This window comes from Meles meles, chromosome 1 (assembly GCF_922984935.1).
Source record: "Meles meles chromosome 1, mMelMel3.1 paternal haplotype, whole genome shotgun sequence".
NCBI classification, from domain to species: Eukaryota; Metazoa; Chordata; class Mammalia; order Carnivora; family Mustelidae; genus Meles; species Meles meles.
Genome location: NC_060066.1, coordinates 179,688,198 through 179,713,540, shown reverse-complemented (window position 1 = coordinate 179,713,540; position 25,343 = coordinate 179,688,198). Strand labels below are relative to the sequence as shown.

Here is a 25,343-nt window from a genome sequence, read left to right as displayed (position 1 = left end):
TTAGAGATCCAAAGTCCCCTTCTTTCCAGCTTACATGTCAAAGTTGGATATAAGGCAACCACAGCTTAAGTTAACTTCAGCAGAAGAGCTTTATCTCTCAAGTGAATGAGGACTTTTTCCATTTATATTTAGAAATAAAAATTTAAAACTTGGGGCACCTGGGTGGCTCAGCGGGTTAAAGCCTCTGCCTTCAGCTCAGGTCATGATCCCAGGGTCCTGGGATCAAACCCCGCATCAGGCTCTCTGCTTGGCTGGGAGCCTGCTTCCTCCTCTCTCTCTGCCTGCCTCTCTGCCTACTTGTGATCTCTATCTGTCAAATAAATAAATCTTAAAAAAAAAAAATTAAAACTTAATTTTTGAGAAGGTGGGAGAAAAAAGGAAGCAACACTAACATCTTGAATGGATCTCAAGGACCTCATGCTTAGTAAAAACCAATTTCAAAAAGTTATACACTGTGCTGCCATTTATGCTGACATCCTTAAAATGGCAACATTCTAGTGATGGAGAACAGACCATTGGTTGTCAGGGATTAGGGCTGGGGCGGTGGATTGTATTTTAAAGGCACAGCACTAGGGAGTTTCTTTGTGGTGATGGAACAGTTCTGTATGCTGATTGTGGTGGAGGGTATACAAATCTGTAATAACTGACAAAATTTCACAGACTTATACACCAAAAAGTAAATAAATGAGTGCATGTAGAAACCTGTGAAACCTGCAAGGCCTGTGGTTTAGTTACTAATATCACACCCAATGTCAATTTCTTGGTTTTGATCATTTGCTACAGTTATGTAAGATACCATAATTGGGGGTCACTGGGTAAAGGGTATACCTGAACTGTGTTATTATTTTTGTAAGTTTTGGGGAGTCAAATAAGTTTTTTTAATAACAAGGGGAGAAGGATATGCTATAGAGGAAAAGAGTAAATCTAGACATTTTTATTAAGTTCTATTAAAAATATGAAAAAACTTGAAATACTCAAAAGTTTATAAAACAACTCATGCTCAATAATTTTCTTATTTTGTGATAGCTAGCGCTATCAGCTGAAAATGTTACATTAACTTCAAACCACCAGACTGCAAATGATTTACCTCCACAGAATTTAACAAATATGCATCTTAATTAAGAGAACATATATACTCATTGTATAAAAGATCTTAAAGTTATTTTTAAAAATAAAACCTTCCCCTTAAATTCAATAAGGGCTGATTTAGCTAATTTAGTCAGGGTCATGATAAGTTTATTTTACGTTATTTCAGGTGAAACTGGGTAGATGCAGAGATGCAACACACTAGGAAAATGGAGTTACTTCTCAAAATTTACAGTATAAAACAGCAGTTCATATTCAGAGTTGGATAGTACCAGTTTACCTATATCTGTAGAAATAAGTGATCTCAGGATTTGTTTTAACAATGGTTGCAGGGATGCTGAATGGCTCTCCGTGAACAGAGCACTTCTCCCTCCTCTACGCTCGCACCATCTCACCGACCATCAGGTCACCCGTTCAGCTCTTTGCAGTCAGCTGTTACCAAGAAACAGACTGGCCCCTAGAATGCTTAGGGTATCCCCCAAACTACCAAAGGCTCCGGCTTCCCTAAGCCTCTTCAAGAGACACCCTCTATCCTCGTAACAGGAGGGTGGCAAGTTTAAGGTTTAAAATAATTTTGGCAACTGTCTGAGCCGCTTTACATCTAAGAAGGTACCTACTGAATTCATACTACTCATTTGTTTTAAAGTTTCAGGTTTTAAACCTTCGGGAAGAATTGGAGTGTCCCTTTCATTTTCTTTCTCAGGATGTTGGGTAAACTCTGCTTTTCCAGTTCGGAGGTTCATTATAGGACTTGGTTTATGGTTTTTTAGTAAGAAAGCGGGGTTTTCATCCAATTGCTGCATTGCTTTTGGCTGAACAACATCATTTGTAATATTTCTCAATACTGGTGTGTCTGTGTGGGTGCTCCCGGATTCACAGTCATAACGATTAATGATTTCACAGGCATTCCTAGAAGGCTCTTTCTGACAGTCAAGTTGTTCAGGTGTGGATGTAAGTTTCTGAGTCAATAAATGTTCACTCTTACTCTCAGTATTGTTTGGAGGCTCTTCTTCATCTTCGCTGTTGTCACTGCTTTGCATGAGTCCATATCTCTTCATATATTTTTTGGTTGCAAATGACATGTTGTTTGGTGAAATTAAACTAAGCCCCACCGTGCTTCTGTCTGTATTAATATGTAGAAGGCTAAAAGATGAATCACAGTTATTTTGGTTTGATCGAGTGAGAGACAGTTGTGACAGCTGATTTTCATTTAAGTACTTCAGAGCTATAGCATTTGCCTCCATGCTCAAATCCACACCGCTGGGGCTTAAGCCACTCATGCCAACATTAGCAAATGACATGTAGTTTAATCCAGAAATCACTGCTTCAGGGCTGATGCATGCCAACACACTGAAAGACACAAAGGAGTAGGCCATCATTTATCATCATTTATTTTGAGTACCAAAATTGTGTTATTCTAAATGTATTCCACTCTATGAAAGTAACAAAAGGTCTTCAGCTTTAGGCTTCATGGTGCTTTTTTAGCTGAGTGCTCGAACATCTAAGTCTTAATGATCTAGATACATTCAAGAGATAAACATGATAAACTAGAAGATAATCCCTGACTCAAAGACTGAAAGTGGAATACAAACTAGTTTTTCCAAACTTATACATACATCATGGTTTTAAGAAATACAATACTCCAAAATGAAAAGTGTTGGTAAAATAAAACAAAAATAAAATCAAACAGAAAAAACATCTGATGATGTACCATTTATATATAAGCTTTGTGAGTAGCTCAGAATATTAAATTGTACATGGTTGAAGAGATTCCATTTGTTTGTTTTTTTTTTCTTTTTAAAAGATTTTATTTATTTATTTGACAGAGAGAGATAGTGAGAACAGGAACACAAGCAGGGGGAGTGGGAAAGGGAGAAGCAGACTCCCTGCTGAGTAGGGAGCCTGATGTGGGACTCGATCCCAGGACCTTGGGATCATGACCAGAGCCAAAGGCAGATGCTTAACAGCTAAGCCACTTGGGTGCCCCGAAGAGATTCCATTTGAATAAAGAACATCAACCAGTCTCTGGATATAGACTAGTGTGTGTGTATGTCTGTATACACTAATTTTCTTTCATTAGATATAATCTTCAACTCATTTTTGATTGGTGTTATCTCAGTAATATTAACCAATCTACTTGCCTTTTTCTTTAATACCATAAATACAATAATAGCTGCTAAATTTTACTGATGCCTTATTATACGCCAAGCACTCTGCTAAACATTCAGTATCTCAATTAATCCTCAAAGAAACCTTTCTCAGAGATGTCTTCCCTTTCAAATATTCTGACCTCATTCTCCACTCTCCAACACTTCACATTTGTATCATTTACTGTCAGTCCATATATTTAACTCACATTTCTTTTTTTTTTTTTTTTTAAGATTTTATTTATTTCACAGACAGAGAGCTCTCAAGTAGACAGAGAGGCAGGCAGAGAGAGGGAGAAGCAGGCTCCCCGCTGAGCAGAGAGCCCGATGCGGGGCTCGATCCCAGGACCCTGAGATTATGACCTGAGCGGAAGGCAGAGGCCTAATCCACTGAGCCACCCAGGCGCCCCTTAACTCGCATTTCTTATTCATCATCTAACTTGTTCATGAAACCCCATGAGGGCCCCAATCAATATCCTTGGTTGTTATAAACAGTATCTGGTACATAATAGGCGCTCATTTAATATTTATTACATGAATACAAAATAGGTACCATTATCTTGATTTTACAGTTGAAAAAACTAAGGAATAGAGATTTTTAACTGCTTTTCCTAACTGAACAGCTAGCAATTGAAGAGCTAGACCCAGGTCTCTCTTATTCTCTGGGGCTCTACAACCACTGTTTCACTACATTATATTCAGCAACTTGTATTTTGCTATCAGTTTTTCGGTTCCCTAAAAGTTAGAATCTTTTGTGTACCATTTGTTGTGGTAAACATTATATTCCAGTCAAAAACTATGATATGACTTTCCTTATCAGCCAATGAAGCTGTTTTATACATGCCAGCCCCTGTCTATATGACCAACTCTCTAAAACCTAAATAATGACCAGGTATTTTCATTCTGAGAAGCATCCGAAATTCTGAAGAAGCTATTTCCAACCATTAATATTCCTGAAACCAGTGATGTCATCACCAAAAAATGGAACTATATGCTCAATAATGTTGGTTTTTAAAACCATCTTGTAATTTTTCCTTAAGCTTCTTGGTACTTTCTGCTTTGGAGACTGTCTTAATACGATGGAAGTGATACCTTTATCTAGACATTCTTCTTCTTCTTCTTCTTCTTTTTTTTAAAGATTTTGTTTATTTCAAAGCAAGAGAGAGAGCACAAGAAGCAGAGGCAGCAGAGGGAGAGGGAGAAGCAGGGGAGCCCAACTCGGGGCTCGATCCCAGGACTCTGGGATCATGACCTGAGCCAAAGGCAGACACTTAACTGAGTCACCCAGGTGCCCCTAGACGTTATTCTTTTATGAAATATTCATAGTGGCATTATCTTCTGAATATAAACTCTTTTTCTACTTTTTTTTGCCTATTTCTTCAAAATTATAAGCAATTGGCATACTGAATCAGGAGACCTGTACCCATTAAAATATATATATATAGGTATAATAGCTCTAGAGATAATATTAATGTAAATAATTTGAATAGACAAAAACTTCTAGTTCAAAATGTTAAATATTTAGAAAAAGAAGGTCTAATTTGAATTAGATTTTCTTTGACAGAATAGCTAAATAATCTATATAAATCTGTAAATCAGTCAATATCTGTTTGGAAGGTTCTTTAAGTTTCATTGTGCAACACAGCTTGCTAATCTCAATTTGGGGTTAGGGGAAACATTACTTTGAAAAGAAAACAAATCAATAATCCTCAGAACCAGTGCATATAAACACCAGGGTAATTAAAGATGAGAAGCAAAAGGAGGCCATTCCACTAATCAAATCCTTACAGCCTTGAGCACAAATATACTATGGTAGAATCTCATTATATAGGCAGTCACAAAAGGAGGAGAATCCATTTATGTTTGTATATAAGAGTCACAGGCTGACAATTAAGGGAAGCTCAAAAATCATTCCAACTTTCTTCAAGATGAAAACTAACCTTGACTTTATTGTCCTCTTTGAATCCCAATTAGTCACCTCATACTTATCCTACATGGAATTTTCAACTAATAAGTAGAAAGGAAGGAAGCAACTAAGAGACTGCTTAAGATCTGTTTTGAATTTGAAAGGAATTGGAAATCTGCCTATAAAGGTTATTGCCAGACACCAAAACCACAATCTCCATCTTCCCCACAATTTCTAGGGTTGTCTAGGACCTTCTTTCATTGCTCTGCTGTCTAATCTTTGCAGTATTCTGGAACAGGAAAGCAGAAAGGAAATCTCTGGGGCACCTGGGTGGCTCAGTTGTTAAGCGTCTGCCTTCAGCTCAGGTCATGATCCCAGGGTCCTGGAATAAGCCCAGCACTGGGCTCCCTACTCAGCGGGGAGTCTGCTTCTCCCTCCTCCATGCCCCCCCACCCCGCTCATGTATGCTCGCTCTCTCAAATAAATAAAATCTTAAAACAAAAAAAAAGAAAAGAAAGGAAATCCTCCTTCCCTTGTTTCAGCTACTCATCTGGTGGAAGGACCTGCTCCTGAAGTCCAGAACTGGAACATGAAATAAGTTTTCACACAGGTATAATGACAAAGAATAGGTGGTATAGAGAACCAGGGAGAACGGTGCAGACTGTAAGAGTTACACAGTACTTTTTAGGATACTAAACTAATTTAAGACACTATTTCTAAAGCACAATGTACCTTAAATTCTAAATAACTGTCTTATGAGCTTTAAGCATACCAGTTATATACTTATATCTGTTAAAAGATAATAAGACCATAAATACTGACAATAAATACTACAGAGGTGCTAAAAATAAAGCATTCATTGTAAGCTTCAGTGATGACCCAAATAGTGGGATTTCACTAATTTAGCAAATGACTTATGGGAGGCCTACCAAATGTGGTAGAAGAAAAGAGGATTCAGGGGCGCCGGGGTGGCTCCATGGGTAAAAGCCTCTGCCTTCGGCTCAGGTCATGATCCCAGGGTCCTGGGATCGAGCCCTGCGTCGGGTTTTCTGCTCAGCAGGGAGCCTGCTTTCCAACCTCCCCCCACCCCGCCTGCCTCTGCTTACTTGTGATCTCTATCTGTCAAATAAATAAAATCTTAAAAAAAAAAAAAAAAGAAACGAAAAGAAAGGAGGATTCAGAGATATATATGAAATTCCCGATCTTGCTGGAAAGACTATCACAGGAACATGCTATAATCTATTGGGAACAAGGTATTCTGACTAAAAACATCAATATTCTGATGAGGGGTCCAGGAAACTTTGACAAAGGAGGTACCATCTGAGTTCAGCTTTGAAGGACAGATAAAAGGATCTGGCAGGCAGAAAGGTGAAAAAGTATTCCACATAAAAGTAAAGCAAGGAACCTTGCAAATACAATGCTGGGTAAGCTGGAAATTGGGTAGAGAATGACAGATTATACTAAAAAAATAAGTTTAAGACAAACTGTGAAACAATGTAAATTAAACAGGTAGGCTTTAGATGGTCTTATGTTTGGAGTATTCTCAGTCTAAGATTAATGACAGACAAAATCTTACTTCTATGTGTTAGAAACAGTTTCAGTGTAAGTTTCATTTTAAAACCTTTGTTTTCTAAGGTTCTAAGGTTTGTTCGTTGATTGGCTGATTGATTGGGGTGGCAGAGGAAGAGAGTATCAAGAAGACTCCACACTGAAATGGTGCCCGATGGAGAGTTCAATCTCATGCCTCTGAGATCACAACCTGAGCCAAAACCAAGAGTCAGACACTTACCCAACTGTGCCACCCAGGTATTCCAGTTTCATTTTTAATCATAATAGTTTCTAAAACTCATTAATAATCAATAAAATATAAATTAAGAACAAACTAAGAAATAAATTAATTAATTAACTAAGAATAGGTTAAGATATATTTGGTCTAAATTAGCACATATCTTTTAAAAGGGCAATTTTAGTTATCCCTCCTATGTGCTTCTTCAACAAACTGTATCTGTCCTTTTCATAGGAGGCAACAGAATATATTATAGTTGACTATCTGAGTGCCTTCTCCACTACACTATGAGCTCTGTGAGGGCAAAGATGTCTTAAACTTGTATGCCATGATGTCTCTCAGGGCTGGCTCAAAATGAAAGTTCAATATATATTTATTAAAGTAAAATGAGTGAAAATACTGGTTAAATAGTAAGATATATAGCTGGTAAGACTATAAAACCTTACTCTTTCAGAAAGCAATGCAGCAACAGCTTTAACATTTTCTGACCTTTTTGACTTAGTCTTCCCATTTCTGAGTCTCTAAGGAAATAATCCTAAAACCAAACAAAAATGTAATCTTTGGAATAAGATGTTCATCATAACAACATTTAAAACAGTTAAGAAATTGGGGCACCTGACTGTCTTGGTCAGTTAAGATTCCGACCCTTGATCTCAGCTCAGGTGTTAATTTCAGGGCTGTGAGTTCAAGCTAGGCATGGAGCCCACTAAAAAAAAAAAAAAAGGAAGAAACTGGGGTGCCTGGCTGGCTCAGACAGTACAGCATGTGACTCTTGCTTTTAGGGTTATAAGTTCGAGCTCCATGCTGGGTATTGAGATTACTCAAAAATGAAAATCTTTAAAAAATAAAAAAAAAATTTAAAGGGCACCTGGGTGGGCTCAGTTGGTTGAGCGACTGCCTTCAGCTCAGATCATGATCCTGGAGTCCCAGGATCGAGTCCCACATCAGGCTCCCTGCTTGGTGGGGAGTCTGCTTCTCCCTCTAAACCTCTCCCCTCTCATGCTCTCTCTCTCACTCTTTCTCTCTAAAGTAAATAAATAAAATCTCTTAAAAAAATCTTTAAAAAAAGTAATTTAAGTAAGAAATTGTAACTAACTTCACAAGTTCTTTTCAGTTATGACAAGAGGGGAAGGGTAAGGTAAACAAATGCTATGTCCCACTTACTGGATTATTATATCCCTATTAAAGTTGATGCTCAGAAAGGGTTACAACAACTTGGAAACATTATTTACCAGTGTGGAGTAAAAAAAAAAAAAAAAAATTGGTGGGTTTTTTTTTTTGGTAGACACGGGATGGTCAAAACACAAAGCAGCAAACAGTATCACCATGAGACCCCACCAAAATTAAATAAGCAGTAAGCAATAGAGCAAAACAGTAACAAAATAAAACAAAAAACAAACCATGGACTTTGGAATTAGAGAAGAGTAGGTCTAAAATCACAGGTATGGGGACTTGAGCAAATTGATACTTAATTTCCTTATCTATAAAACAGAAGTAATAGTGTCTACCACACAGATTACTGTTAAGGATTAAATGAAAAATATTGCATAGGAGATAGTCCAAGATGGTGGAGGAGTAGGAGACCTCTGTCTCATCTGGTCCCAGGAAATCAGCTAGATAGCCACCAAATCATTCTGAACATCTACAAATTCAACAAGGGATCTAAGAGAATAGCTGCAACTCTACAAATAGAAAAGAAACCGCTTTCTGTAAGGTAGGAGGTGCAGAGAAGTGAATCTGACACAGTATATGGGACAATAAACTGCTGAGAAGAGAGGGCCCTGCTACCTGCAAGTGATAGAGCAGTGGAGCACAAAAATCAGAACTTTTGTAACTCTGCTCCAGTGACAGACATTGGGGCCTGAAAGGTGCTCAGCTGGCTAAACAGGGTGGAAACCTAGGTGGAACAGCAGTCTCAAGATGACACTAGCTGGGCTTAAAATAAAGCATAGAAGACACTACAGAATCCCTTTCTGGAAAAATAAAAGAACTAGAATCTAATCAAGCCAAAATTTAAAAGGCTATTAATGAGATGCAATAAAAAATGGAGGCTCTAACTGCTAGGATAAATGAAGCAGAAGAGGAATTAGTGATATAGAAGACAAAATGACAGAAAATAAAGAAGCTGAGAAAAAAGAGAGATAAACAACTACTGGAGAAGAAGCTGCGGAAAAGAGATAAACAACTACTGGATCACAAGGGAAGAATTTGAGAGGCAATTGATACCAAAGAGCAAAACAATATTAGAATAATTGGGATCCCAGAAGAAGAGGAAAGCAAGAGAGGGGGGACAGAAAGTATACTGGGGCAAATTACAGTTGAGAACTTCCCTAATCTGGGGAAGAAAACAGAAACTGAAGTTTAGGAGGTACAGAGAACCTCCCTCAAGATCAATAAAAATAGTCAATATCTTGACATATAATAGTGAAACTTGCAAATCTTGGAGACAGACAAAAAAATCTTGAAAGCTGCTCAGGACAAGAGGTCCATAACCTACAAGGATAGAAACATTAGACTGGCAGTAGGCCTATTCACAGAGACCTAGAAGGCCAGAAAGGATAGGCATGATATATTCAGGGTGCTAAATGAGAAAACATGCAGTCAAGAATAGTTTATCCAGTAAGGATGTCATTCAAAGTAGGAGATAAAAACCCTCCAGGACAAACGGAAACTAAAAGAATTTGTGATCACTAAACCAGCTTTGCAAGTTAAAGGGAATCCTCTGAGGGAAGAGAGAGCCCAAAAGTAACACAGACCAGAAAGGAACAGAGACAATATACAGAAATAGTGACTTTATAGGTATTACAATAGCACTAAATCCAACTCTTTCAATAGCTACTCTGAATTGCAAATTGAGGCTAATTGCCCCAATCAAAAGACACAGGGTATTGGATTGGATAACAAAGTAAGACCCATAGATATGATGTCAGCAAGAGATTCATTTTAGGCTCAAAAACACCTCCAGAGCAGAAAGTGAGGGGGTGGAAAACCATTTATCATGCTAATGGATATCAAAAGAAAGGTAGGGTAGCAATCCTTACAGCAGACAAATTAGATCTTAAACCAAAGACTGTAGTCAGAAATGAGGAAGGACACTATATCATAATTAAAGGGCCTATCCAACAGGAAGATCTAACAATTATAAATATTTATGCCCCTAACATGGGAGCAGTCAATTATATAAGTCTATTAATAACAAAGTTAGAGAAACACATTGATAATAATACAATAATAAATAGTAGGGGACTTTAACACCCCACTCACAGCAATGGACAGATCACTTAAGCAGATCAACAAGGAAACAAGGGGCTTGAATGACACACTGGGCCAGTTGGATTTCACAGATACATTCAGAGCATTCCATCCTAAAGCAAAAGAATACACATTCTTCTCAAACGCATATGAAACATTCTCCAGAACAAATGACATACTGGGTCACATCAGGTCTCAACTGGTACCAAAAGATTGGGATCATTCCCTGCATATTTTCAGACCACAGTGCTTTCAAACTGGAACTCAATCACAAGACGAAATTTGGAAAGACCTCAAATACATGGAGGCTAAAGAGCATCCTACTAAAGAATGGGTCAATCAGGAAATTAAGAAGAATTTTTTAGAAAAGTCATGGAAACAAATGAAAATGAAAACACAACTATTCAAAACCTTTGGATGCAGCAAAGGCAGTCCTAGGAGGGAAATATGTAACAATACAAGCATACAAGCTTTTCTCAAGAAACAAGAAAGGTCTCAAATACACACCCTACGTTACACCTAAAGGAGCTAGAGAAAGAACAGCAAAAGAGGAAAACTGAGAAAGATTAGAGCAGAAATCAATGAAATAGAAACCAAAAGAACAGTAGAATAGATCAAGGAAACTAGAAGCTGGTTCTTTCAAAGAATTAATAAGATTGATAAACCACTGGCCAGACTTACCAAAAAGAAAAGAGAATGGATCCAAATAAATAAAATCGTGAATGAAAGAGGGGAGATCATAAGCTACACCAAGGAAATACAAACAATTATAAGAACATATTATGAGCAACTACACGCCGGCAAATTGGACAATCTGGAAGAAATGGATGCATTCCTAGAGACATATAAACTACCAAAACTGAACCAGGAAGAAATAAAAAACCTGAACAGACCCATAACCAGCAACGAAACTTAAGCTGTAATAAAAAATCTCCCAACAAATAAGAGCTCAGGGCCAAATGGCTTCCCAGGGCTATTCTAATAAACATTTAAAGAATTAATACTTATTCTTCTGAAGCGGTTTAAAAAAATAGAAATGGAAGAAAAACTTCCAAACTCTTTCTATGAGGTCAACATTATCATGATCCCAAAACCAGAAAAAGACCTTACCAAAAAGGAGAATTACAGACCAATATCCCTGATGAACATGGATGCAAAAATTCTCACCAAAATATTAGCTAACAGGATACAACAGTACATTAAAAGGATTAGTCACTAAGAAGTGGGATCTATTCCTGGGCTCCAAGGGTGGTTCAGCATTAGCAAATCAATCAATGTGATACAATACATAAATAAAAGGACAAGAACCCTATGATTCTTTCAACAGATGGAGAAAAAGCATTTGACTAAGTACAGCATCCTTTCTTGGTTAAAACTCTCACAGTGCAGGGATAGGGGAACATACCTCAATATCATAAAAGCCATCTATGAAAAGCCCAAAGCGAATATCATTCTCAGTGGGGAAAAACAGAGCTTTCCCCCTAAGATCAGGAACACAGCAGGGATGCCCTTTATCACCACTGCTGTTCAAAACTGTACTAGGAGTCCTAGCGTCAGCAATCAGACAACAAAAAGAAACAAAGGCATTTGAAACAGCAAAGAAGTCAAACTCTCACTCTTTGCAGATGACATGATACCATATGTGGAAAACCCAAGACCTCACCCCAAAATTGCTAGAACTCATACAGGAATTCAGCAAAGTGGTAGGATATAAAATCAATATCCAGAGCTCAGTTGCATTTCTGCACACCAACTATGAGATAGAAGAAAGAGAAATAAAGGAGTTGATCCTATTTACAATTGCCTAAAACCATAAGATACCCAGGAATAAACCTAACCAAAGGGGCAAAGGCTCTGTACTCAGAAAACTACAGAATACTCAGGAAAGAAACTCAGGAAGACAAAATGAAATAAAAAATCATTCCATGCTTATGGATTAGAAAAACAAATATTGCTAAAATATCTATGCTATGTAGAGCAATCTACACATTTAAGGCAATCCCTATCAAAATACCATCAACTTTTTTCAGAGAGCTGGAACAAATAATCCTAAAATTTGTATGAAACCAGAAAGACCCCGAATAGCCACTGAAATGTTGATAAAGAAAACCAAAACTAGTGACATAATTCTGGACTTCAAGCTCTATACAACACTGTCATCAAGACAGTATGGTACTAGCACAAAAACAGACACATAGATCAGTGGAACAGAACAGAGAACCCAGAAATGGACCCACAACTATGTGGTCAACTAATCTTTGAAAAAGCAGGAAAGGGGGCACCTGGGTGGCTCAGTTGGCTGAGCGTCTGACTTCGCCTCAGGTCGTAATCCCAGGATCCTGGAATCGAGCCCTGCATCAGGCTTCCTGCTCAGTGGAGAGCCTGTTTCTCTCTCTCTCTCCAATAAATAAAATCTTTTAAAAAATTTTTTTTAAATAAAGAAAAAAAGAGAAAAAGAAAAAGCAGGAAAGACTCTCCATAGGTGGAAAGACAGTCTCTTCAACAAATGGTGTTGGGAAAACTGGATAGCAACATGCAGAAAAATGACATTGTGGATCATTTTTTTATACTAGACACAAAAAGAAATTCAAAATGGATGAAAGACCTAAATATGAATCAGGAAGCCATCAAAATCCTGGAGGAAAACAGGCATCAAAATCCTAGAGGAAAAGAGACCTTGGCCAAAACAGCTTCTTACAACACATGTTACCACATGCAAGGGGAAGCAAAGGCAAAAACAAACTACTGGGACCTCATCAAGATAAAAAGCTTTTGTACAGCAAAGGAAACAGCTCAGGTCTGACTTTGGCTCAGGTCATGATCCTAGAGTCCTGGGATCAAGCCCCGCATCGGGCTCCCTGCTCAGTGGGGAGTTTATTTCTCTCTCTGCCCCTCCCCCTGCTCATGCTCTCTCTCTCTCCAGTAAATAAAAACAAAATAAAATTGTTTTAGAAAAAGAATAAAAGGAAAAAGTAAAGCTTTAATAATAAATGAGTTTGGTATGAATATGGTTTTTTCCTACATTTCACAAAGAAAGTTTATATTACCTTGACAATGAAAACAAAACAAATAGCAAACTCTATTTCCAAAGCTCTACAATATTTTATACAACTTATACCGTATAATAAAACTTAAAATTTTTTTTTCATATGAAGACACAGCTATGTTACTGTTAGGTTTTTGCCAGCCTACTCCTCTATGGAAATACTTAATTTAACATATTGCTTTGAACTGAAAACAATTTTCTTCAAATTGGCTTTCACCTCCTTGAGAAAATTATCTTATATGAAGTTAAAATTCCATCTATGAAAATATATCCATGAGTTTTTCAACTCACAAAATCAAATTTTAAAAATGGGTATAGGCCACAATATTAAAATACTTAAAAATTTTTATGTATATATAGTAAAACTGCAACTGTTTCTTAAAAAGCCATTTTTTTTCAGATGTTATTATAAGTTCAGATGACATTTTCTTCATTTTCTAAAACAGCAACTCTGAGCATGTATACTTTTCATAGTATAAATTTATAATGTAGATTATTATTTAAATGGAGAACAGAATAATCCTGATTAAAACAATGACTACCCCCATTGGTAAATCAAAAAGACTTTACTTCCCATTTCATTCTAAAGCATCTAAAATACCAATCAGGTTCATTATATGCTGGAAATTTATGATTTCCAATGTGTCACTATAAGGACATTAAAACAAGGTAACCAATCTGAAGAAATAATTACTTAACCTCCCCCCCCCCACCCAGCACCGCATCAAAATAGTGTTCTACACAGATAGCAGGGTGATTTGTATATTCTAACATACATTATGTGGCTTCTATCTCACAGTATTGAGCTAAAACCTTTAAAAATGCTAGCCTTACTCTCTTACACTGTTGGTAGGAATGTAAATTGGTGACTATTTTGGTGAGCAATGGCAGCAACTACTAAAACTTTAAATGCACATATCCTTTGATCCTGCCTACTTCTAAGAGTTTATCCAACAAATATACTTGTACAAGCGCCTATAGAATGATGCTTACTTAGCATTGTTTGAGATAAGAAATAAGAGATACAGCCTACAAGTCCATTAACAGAGAACAGGTTCATTATCTTATCGTACATGGATACAACAGAATATCATGCAGCTGTTTAAATGCATGCGAAAGAACTGCATATACCTATAAAGAAAAGTATCTAAGACATAATTTTAAGTAAACAAAACAAAACCAAATTGTAATATTCTTCACATCCATATACACTTGAACATGCATGGAACATTTCTACAGAATACAAAAAAAAGTTAAGAGAAGTAATGTTGGCAGGGGGTTCAGATTGAGGAATTTGGGGAGTGGGAGCTTTTACATTTTACCTGATATTCTTGTGTGCTATTTATTACTTTCTTAAATCATGAAACCATATTACTTTTGCAACTAGAAAACAATAAAAATAATTAACAGAAAATATGCTAATCTTAGTAATATAACTTTCAGATTTTAAAAACAAATATGGGCTAAGTCATCTTTGATAAAGAGGAATCTAAACAGAAGAACATGGCCAATTGTAACTGGTAAGCAATGAGTAAGCTTTGTACGACTATATTGGTCAAAACACATTCCTAAGGAAAGGAATGTTTTGCCTTTTAGATGGCACAGCTGCGTAACTGAATATCCAATAGCTGACACAGACCCTATCACCTCCAGGAAGACCTTTCAGACACAAGAAATGAGTAAGATTCATTTCTTTTTTCAAGAGTCCCAGAGCATTTTATTGGCATCTTTACCTAGGAGACATCTGACAGTATCTCTTATGTATGTAAAACCCACTCTCCTACTACAGGGTAGAGATGGTCTCTTTGTTATCACACACCTACTAGGCCCTGAATAAATGATGAAGCAACTGAATCGAGTGGCAAGCTTATACCTTTTCTCATGAGATTGCTGTAATACATTTAAATATTTTTCATGTTTTTTTAAAAAATGTATTTATTTGTCAGAGTGAGAGAGAGGGCATGCACAAGCATAGGGAGCAACAGGCAGAGGGAGAAGAGGGCTCCCTGAGCAAGAAGCCCAACACAGGGCTCAATCCCAGGACCCTGAGTTCATGAGCTGAAGACAGACACTGAACAGACTGAGCTACCCAGGCGCCCCCTACAATTTTTTCATCTTTTTTTTTTCATTAAGATTTTATTAATTTATCATTTGAGAGAGAGAATGAGAGAGACAGCATGAGAGAGGGGGAGGGTCAGAGGGAGAAGGAGACTTCCCGCAGAGCAGGGGGCCTGATGTGGGACTCAATCCTGGGACTCCAGGATCATGACCTGAGCCAAAGGTAGTTGCTTAACCAACTGAGCCACCCAGGCACCCCATTTTTCATCTTTTGAAATGAGTTTTACACAACTATATGATGCAACTCATCCTCAATAAAGCAGGAAAGACCACCCATAGATGGAAAAGACAGTCTCTTCAACAAATGGCGTTGGGAAAACTGGATGGCAACACGTAGAAGAATGAAATTGGACCACTTTCTTACACCAGACACGAAAAGAAATTCAAGATGGACAAAAGACCTAAATGTGAGACAGGAAGTCATCAAAATCCTAGAGGGGAATACAGGCAGAAACCTCTGTGATCTTGGCCATAGCAACTTCTTCCTAGACATATGACCACAGCCAAGGAAACGAAAGCAAAAATGAACCATTCAGACTTCATCAAGATAAAAGCTTCTGCACAGTGAAGGAAAGAAATGAAACTAAAAGGCAGCCTATGGAATGGGAGAAGATATTTGCAGATGACATATCTAAAGGTTAGCAACCAAAATCTACAAACTCAACATCCAAAAAACAGAATAACCAAGTTAAGAAATGGGCAGAACATGAATAGACACTTTTCCAAAAAAGGCATCCAGATGGCTAAAGACACATGAAAGGATGCTCAATAATAACACCCATCATCAGGGAACTACAAATCAAAACCAGGATGAGATACCACCTCACACCTGTCAGAATGGCTAAAATTAACAACACAAGAAACAAAAGATGTACTGTTGGTGGGAACGCAAAATGGTGTAGCCATTGGTGCAGCCCCTCAGGAGAACAGTATGGAGGTTCTTCCAAATGTTAAAAATAAAACTACTCAGGGTGCCTGGGTGGCTCAGTAGGTTAAAGCCTCTGCCTTCAGCTCAGGTCATGATCTCAGGTCTTGATCCCCTGGAATCAAGCCCCACGTCGGGCTCTCTGCTCAGCAGGGAGCCTGCTTCCTCCTCTCTCTCTGCCTATTTGTGATCTCTGTCTGTCAAATGGATAAATAAAATCTTAAAAAAATAAATAAAATAAAACTACTCTATGATCCAGTAATTGCATTACAAGGTATTTACCTAGTAGATACAAAAATACAGATTCAAAGGGGTACGTGCACCCTGATGTTTATAGCAGCATTATCAGCAATAGCCAAACTATGGAGAGAACCAAAAGGTCCAATGACTGATAAATGCATAAAGATGATGTGATATATATATATAAAATGGAACATTACTCAGCCACCAAAAAGGATGAAATCTTGCCATTTGCAATGATGTGGATGGAGCTAAAATGTATGCTAAGTGAAATAAGTGAGAGAAAGACAAATACCATATGATTTCACTCATATGTGAAATTTAAGAAATAAACGAACATAGGGGGAAAAAGAAAATAAGAGGAAAATAAACCATAAGAGATTCTTATAGATAGATAGGAAACAGGGTTGATGGAGGGAGGTGAGTGAGGGTATTCAGGAGCACATTTGTTATGACAAGCACTAAGTATTATTTATAAGTGATAACCCCTGAATTCTACTCCAGAAACCAATATTGCAGCATTGTATGCTTATTAACTACAATTTAAATAAAATTTTGAAAATAAATAAAGAAGTAAAACAGATTTGAAAGTTACCTGGCGTGATCCACTTTATGTGCATTTTTATTCACTTTAGTGGGAGAATCAATTTTTACTCCAAGGCTTCTTAGTTGTTTAAGGGTTGCATTAAGAACACAATCTTTGTCTACCAGACCTGAATCACGTTTTTTTTTCTTTGTATGGTAAACATTTTGTGTTCTGGTGCATTCATGGCTGATAATTACTGCTTTGGTCGATGGCTGCTCAGTCTCTTTGGAGGAGTTATTCAGTAGGTGGTTCACTTGACTCTGATGAAAAGAAAAAAGATATATTTGAAAAACCACTATTAACAATCTTAGGAAATAAAACTGCAAGTAGCAGCATAAGTAAGGCCAGGGAAAAGCAAAATAAAGACTAGCCAAATTCTACAAAGAATCAAGTACATTTGGAAATTTTTTATATTTTGGGGTTTTTATAAAGGAAGCCCATCTCAATGAATGATTTTATCAGACCCTAGAGGAAGTTTAGAATGTTCAGAACTTGTTCATTTTAAAGCTAACAGATTTAAAGTTATTTGAATAATATTTCAAGTGTTTTCAAGGGTTTATAGGAACTATAAACAAAAGTTTTAAATCGTGCTTTCATTTGAAAAATGGTAATGTTTCAGAGTTATATATTAGATCTTTAGGTTACTTTCAGAATTTGATTTCTCTCTTTTCTCCGTCAGAATGAGAATGACCTATGATACCACCTCTGCCTTCCTGACATTAGAGCGCATTTCATTCCCTGAGCACACAGCTGCTAGCTCCAGTAGGCAAAAAAAAAAAAGAAAAGAAAAGAAAAAAAAGACCCAGCAGGCAAACAGCAAGTATGTGTCCACAGATGAATACTTAGGGCCCTAGAGGTATGGAGAAATCAAATGTTCCTTAGTCTACACTTCAGATGGAAGTGACAGCCAGGGTCATTAAAGCTTCAAGTCTTAGTTTACATTCTAATTTTTCCAAGATGACTAGATGACCATTTCTTCCAACTAGAATTATCCTTTTTATTCCATGTTGCCTTGCTTACAGCACTTCTCAGCCTGTCCTATAATTGTTTGCTACTGGTATCCATGTGTTATTTCCCCTAGCTTCTCAACAGCAGAGACTATCATATTTATCTTTATATTATTCACTTTTTTAAAATAAGATTTATTTACTTGAGAAAGAGAAAGAGAAGGGGGGTGTTGGGAGGGAGGCAAAGGGAGAGAATCCTCAAGCAGACTCCCAACTGAGTGCAGAGCCCACTGCAGGGCTCAATCTCATGACCCATGAGATCATGACTGGAGCTGAAACTGAGTTGGACTTAATGGACTGAGCTCCCCAGGCACTCCTTTTTACTTAGTTCACTTACTTAGTTTTCTTTTTACTTAGTTCACTTTCTTAGACTAAGTATTCAATAAAAATCTCTTTACCTGAATGCAATATTACCATAGATATTCTCCTACTTTCCAACTTCCTGCAAATTGTTCCTTATTTTTTCTGGTACCAACTTTACTCTGTTTTTGTTGTTGTTGTTGTTGTTTTGTTTTATGATTTCCCCCGGCTACCTAAGTATCTGATGACTGGGATCCTTATACAAAATTACTGAATTTAGGTTATCATAATCACAAAGAGCTAAAAGAAATAAATGATGTGTCATTAATTTAGGGAAAATCTTTTGATATCAAGGGCCCAATCAGTTTAAAGAAAGGAGAGGCTTAACTAGTCTACCTGAAAGTAATCATCTCAGAACAGATGAAATGTATTACTGTTTCTTACCAATAAATCCTGGTATATTTTCTGATTATCTGTAGGTTGATGAGGCAAGGGTTGCATTACTTGCTCAATTTTTGGTTCCCCTGATGTTACAGAGTGGTTACTGGCACCCTCTGTTGGTCCACTCTGTAAGCACATGCTTACATTTTCTGCCAGCATGGAATTCGGAAAGAACACAGGCACATCAGGTTCTTTTCTCACACCTGGGGAAGAGCTGCTTGGAAGGATATACATAATGTGTTAGTTATCAAGATACTTGCAAGATACATTTATTTGAAGTGCAGTAACTTTGAAATAAAGGGATAAGATTCAACAGCATTCTGCTTTGTATTTTCAGCTCTCATCTTGATAGGCTGCACATAAAGCAGACCGTAACACCTTTTCAAGTCATGTTATTTATAGTCAGACAACTTTTTTTTGAAAGCTGGCAAACAACCTGTTGATTTCTCCCGAACTTGATGCAAGTATCACAATTTTTAAATATATTATTTGTTTGCTTTAAGTTTTAAAATATAGTTAAGATCCCTGGCAAGGGGTGCTGGATTGGCTCAGTTGGTTAAGCTTCTGCCTTTAGCTCAGGTCATGAGCCCAGCGTCCTGGGATCAAGCCCTGCATCAGGCTCCCTGCTAGGAGCCTGCCTCTCCCTTTCCCTTCTGCCTGTTGCTCCCCTTGCTTGTATTCTCGTGCTTGCTCTCTGTCAAATGAATAAATAAAATCTTAAAAAAAAAGAAAGAAAAGATTCCTGGCAAATAAGAGTTCCTAAGTTGCCATTTATAATCACATTATATATTTGGTAGTATTTCTTTCCTTCTTTATGCTTTTACTTATTTTTCGAATTTAATACAATGAGCATTTATTACTTTTAAACTTAGCACATAAATACATATTTCTTAATTTACTATGGAAAGCAATATTAAAAGACATTTCTTAGAAGAACAATAATGTGGCTATTGTAGAGAAAGGTAATAATAAATATTAGCTAGCAGAAAGCTTATTATAGGCTAGGCATTGTTTTAAGTGCATCCTTTTACAAAATCCTTACCAAAAAGACCTGTAAGATCCTACATATTGTGCCTATTTGACAGATGAGGTCATGAGGCACAGAGAGGTTAGCTAACCGCTCAAAGTTATACTAAATATGAAAAAAATACAGTTTGTTTTTTAAAAGATTTTATGTATTTATTTGAGAGAGAAAGAGATAGCAAGAACAGGGTTAGGAGAGAGCAAGAGAAAGAAGCAAACTTCCCACTGAGCAGGGAGCCCGACATGGGGCTCAATCGCAGGACCCTGAGATCATGACCTGAACTGAAAGCAGACACTTACCCAACTGAGCCACCCAGGAACCCCTCGTACATAGTTTAATACCTAGAGAAAACCACTATTAACATTTTAGAGTACTTTCATCTATACCCTTTTTTTATATAGGTAGTTATTTTCTCTGAAAAACTATACCATACCAAAGGTAGTTTTGGAGGCTGCTTTTTAAAACCCAATATTATATCAAGTATCTTTTCATTTCACTAAATATTCTTAAAACAAGTTTTAACTGTTACATAGTGTTTCATTTTACAAGTATAACTTTTCTAACCATACATCTCATTTTTAAAACTCAGTTTATTTCCAATTTTTCCATATTGCTTAGTATTTTTTTTAGAGAGGAGGTCAGGGGCAGGGAGAGGATCTTATGCAGGCTCCACGCCCAGTGTGGAACCTGATGTGGCACTCTATCTCAGAACCCTGAGATCAAGATCTGAGCTGAAATCAGGAGTTGGATGCTTAGCCAACTTGAACTACCCATGTGCCCCCCATACTGCTTAATTTTAACTTCATATGTATAATATACCAGTATTCATTGGTATATTATAAGATCAGTAAATACTAGCTGAAATAAGTATTTATAAAATACTGGTTAAGATATAATTATAAGGAAAAAAATCAATAACTCTGACCACATAAAGTAAAAAATTTTTATGGGGCAAAAAACATCAAAGTCAAAAGACAACTGACAAACCGGAAAATATTCACAACATACACTACAAACACCTAACATCTCTAATATATAAGAACACTTAAAAATTGGAGGGCAAAGAACCTAAAACTCTGGTAGGAAAATGGTGAGAGACATAAACTGACAATTCATAAAAATATGGAAATAACTTGCAACATGAAGAAATGATTCAACTTATGCATAATTTTTAAAATGAAAATTAAAACACTACCAATACCATTTATCACCTATTAGACTGGTAAAAATTTTTTAAAATATGGCAACATATTTTGTTGGCACAGCTGTGGGAAAACAGGTAATTTCATTCACTGCTGCTGAGATCAAAAACTGCAATCTTCTGCAGGGAAACTTGGTAATAATTAACAAAATTACATATGCACTTAAGTTTGGATGTAAAAATCCCACTTCTAAAACAATTCAAAAATACACATGCCACCAGGTAATCACTGTAGCAACGCTTGTAGTTGAAAAATACTAAGAAGAAAGTCCATTTTTAATTTTTAAGATTTTATTTATCAAGAGACACAGAGAGAGCATGCACAAGCAAATGGGAGAGGAAAAGGGGGAGGGAGAAACGGGACTCAATCCCAGGATCCTGGGATCATGACCTGAGCTAAAGGCAGATGCTTAACCGACTGAGCCACCCAGGCGCCCCCTGGGAACAGTCTAAATACTCATAAGTAGGAGAGCATTTACTAAACTATGGCACATCCACATAGTGGAGTACTATATAGCTATATCAGGAAAGATCTCTAGGACTGATCTGGAGTATTTCCAGTACTGGAAGTACTGGAAATACTTACTGTTAAGGGAAAAGAGAAACGTTCAAAAAAATACCTATAGCATGCTACCTTTCTACACTTCGTATAAGAAAGAAATGTCATAAGAAAATAGAGACGTTTACTCATCTGTGTAAAAGAAATACAAGAAAGGCAATCCAGTAACTAAAGAGATTGGTGATCTAAAGGAGATGGGTGGGAAAAGGGATAGGAAAAGGGGGGATTTGGGAACAGGGTGGCAGGAATGAGAATGGAGTAACTCTTCTTTGAGTATATACTTTTTCTATTTAATTAGGTCTGTTAAAGCCACAGTCATGTTTCAGATACCTAAAGAACAAATAAAGTCAACCAGAATTTGAAGCAATCCTCAAGTGGAATACAAATAATAATAAATCAACCTAATGGTATTACAAACAAACAATATAACCACACAAGGCAACACAAAAGAAAATAACCTACCTAAATAACCATGAAAAAAGGTATTTTCATTGGATGTTGTAAGGCTAAAGATAAAAAGAACTGTAAACAAATGCACATACTCTAGTAAATCCATTTTAGAATTCTAAGCAATTCTGAAATTACTTGATGTGTACATTAGAATAATTAACTATAGTGTACATGAAAGCCAGGTTTCTCACTGTTGGGGAAAGAAGGTATCAATAAGAAAAAGGGAGGTGCTGGACTGGAATCAGAGGATTGGTATGAAGTCAAGGATTTTGAAATACAGACAGATAAATGTAGACATAAATAAGGGTGTGCGTGTGTATATCCTAAGAGGACCTAGGAGCACAGATACGAAGTAGCAATGCTATACCTACTGCTCAGATCTTTGTTTCTAAATACATTCTCTGATACCATTGCTCCTGGTTTCTGCAGTTGATTCCAGGGTTGGGGCTGGGAAAATACAAGGTGAGCCTGGAACATCTTGTGGTGCCAAAAAACAAGAACATGATTGAAAAAGGATGAGGGCTTTTCTAAAAGAAACAGAAGCCAATCTAAAAGAGCTCCCAAAGACAAAAAATTGAAACAATTTAAGCAAATAAAATAAATAATAGTTTGAACTATAATTCATAGAATAAAAGAAATGTCTGGGAGTCTACACAGACATAAATAAATGAATATATAAGCAGAGAAGGAAAACAGCTTTTCCTTACAGAAAAAGTCTGATTTACAAATGTGGAAGGAATGAAGAAAATACAAAATCATCAGTAGTTAAATACTATGGTAATCACCATGGCAGGTATATCTATAGACGGACGCTTGAGTCAAACGGAGAAAGCTCAAAAAGAATATTTACAGAGTCTCAAGTATCTGCCTTAAGGTATTTATTCAATTACAAAGGGAAAATTGTTAACTTTATAGTGATAAAAACTAGCAGATGTCACATTAACTGAGTGTTAAAAGTTAATAACGTGACATCATGTAATCCACTGATAGGATACACTGAGAGGACAGGGCAGTAACACCTCTTTGTGGTAATCTTGCCAAAAACGCAAAACTTCAATTTAATCATGAGAAAGTAGCAGACAAACCAAAATTGAGATATTCTACAAAATAACTGACTCATCAAAAGTGTCAAAGTCATGAAAGACAAGAAAATAATGAGGATCTGTCACAGATTTGGACTAATAAGACACAACTAATAAACCAATGTGAAATCCTATATTGGTTCCTGGAACAGAAAAGTACATTATTGGAGAAACTGGTACAACCAGAATTTGCAGTTTAGTATACTAATGTAACAATGTTAATTTCCTGGGTTAGATCATTTTACTACGGTTATATAAGGTGTTAACATTAGGGAAACCTGAGTGAGTTCTACTATTTTCCTAACTTCTCTGTAAATCTAAAATTTCAAAATAAAAATGCTTAAAGCAAGATATAATTCTACATTTAGTTTCTTTTCCTCAAATAAAATTTGATTAAGAAGTTTGAGTTGGGGGCGCCTGGGTGGCTCAGTGGGTTAAGCCGCTGCCTTCGGCTCAGGTCATGATCTCGGGGTCCTGGGATCGAGTCCCGCATCGGGCTCTCTGCTCAGCGGGGAGCCTGCTTCCCTCTCTCTCTCTCTGCCTGCCTCTCTATCTACTTGTGATCTCTCTCTGTCAAATAAATAAATAAAATCTTTAAAAAAAAAAGAAGTTTGAGTTGGCACACAGCAATTCAGTAACGTGACAGGATACAAAGTCAATGTACAGAAATCAGTGGCTTTCTTATACACTAACAATGAAAATACAGAAAGGGAAATTAGAGAATCAATTCCATTTACTATAGCACCAAGAACCATAAGATACCTGGGAATAAACCTAACCAAAGAGGTAAAGGATCTGTACTCGAGGAACTATAGAACACTCATGAAAGAAATTGAAGAAGACACAAAAAGATGAAAGACCATTCCATGCTCTTGGATCGGAAGAATAAACATTGTTAAAATGTCTGTACTGCCTAGAGCAATCTATACTTGTAACGCCATTCCGATCAAAATTCCACCAGTATTTTTCAAAGAGCTGGAGCAAATAATCCTAAAATTTGTATGGAATCAGAAGAGATCCCGAATTGCTAAAACAATTCTTGTTGAAAACAAGAAACAATTTTTGTTGAAAAACAAAAACAAAACTGGCGGCATCACGTTACCTGATTCCAAGCTTTACTACAAAGCTGTGATCACCAAAACAGCGTGGTACTGGCATAAAAACAGACACATAGACCAGTGGAATAGAGTGGAGAGCCCAGATATGGACCCTCAACTCTGGGTCAAATAATCTTCGACAAAACAGGAAAAAATATTCAATGGAAAAGAGACAGTCTCTTCAATAAATGGTGCTGGGAAAACTGGACAGCTATACGTAGAAGAATGAAACTCGACCATTCTCTTACACCGTACACAAAGATAAACTCGAAATGGATAAAAGACCTCAATGTGAGACAGGAATCCATCAGAATCCTAGAGGAGAATATAGGCAGTAACCTCTTCGATATCAGCTACAGCAACTTCTTTCAAGATATGTCTCCAGAGGCAAAGAAAACAAAAGCAAAAATGCACTTTTGGGACTTCATCAAGATCAAAAGCTTCTGCACAGCAAAGGAAACAGTCAACAAAACAAAGAGGCAACCCACGGAATGGGAGAAGATATTTGCAAATGTCAGTACAGACAAAAGGTTGATATCCAGGATTTATAAAGAACTCCTCAAACTCAACACACACAAAACAGATAATCATATCAAAAAATGGGCAGAAGATATGAACAGACACTTCTCCAATGAGGACATACAAATGGCTATCAGACACATGAAAAAATGCTCATCATCACTAGCCATCAGGGAGATTCAAATTAAAACCACATTGAGATACCACCTGACACCAGTTAGAATGGCCAAAATTAGCAAGACAGGAAACAACGTGTGTTGGAGAGGTTGTGGAGAAAGGGGAACCCTCTTACACTGTTGGTGGGAATGCAAGTTGGTGCAGCCACTTTGGAGAACAGTGTGGAGATTCCTCAAGAAATTAAAAATGGAGCTTCCCTATGACCCTGCAATTGCACTGCTGGGTATTTACCCCAAAGATACAGATGTAGTGAAAAGAAGAGCCATCTGTACCCCAATGTTTATAGCAGCAATGGCCACGGTCGCCAAACTGTGGAAAGAACCAAGATGCCCTTCAACGGACGAATGGATAAGGAAGATGTGGTCCATATACACGATGGATTATGCCTCCATCA

At 37.0% G+C, this 25,343-nt stretch overlaps 1 protein-coding gene across 8 annotated transcripts in view; it reads right to left on the bottom strand.

Moving 5' to 3' along the window:
- Positions 1 to 309: 309 nt before the first annotated feature.
- The window catches only part of STIL (STIL centriolar assembly protein), a 77,856-nt gene continuing 52,822 nt past the window's right edge, over positions 310 to 25,343 (bottom strand). For all 8 annotated transcript variants that reach the window (XM_045981400.1, XM_045981417.1, XM_045981447.1 and 5 more), the window contains 3 exons: positions 18,844 to 19,054; positions 17,102 to 17,352; positions 310 to 2,436 (listed from right to left, as the gene is read on the bottom strand). In XM_045981400.1, the coding sequence (XP_045837356.1) occupies positions 1,650 to 2,436; positions 17,102 to 17,352; positions 18,844 to 19,054 (1,249 nt within the window). In that variant the 3' untranslated portion in view covers positions 310 to 1,649. The remainder of the gene's footprint in view (positions 2,437 to 17,101; positions 17,353 to 18,843; positions 19,055 to 25,343) is intronic.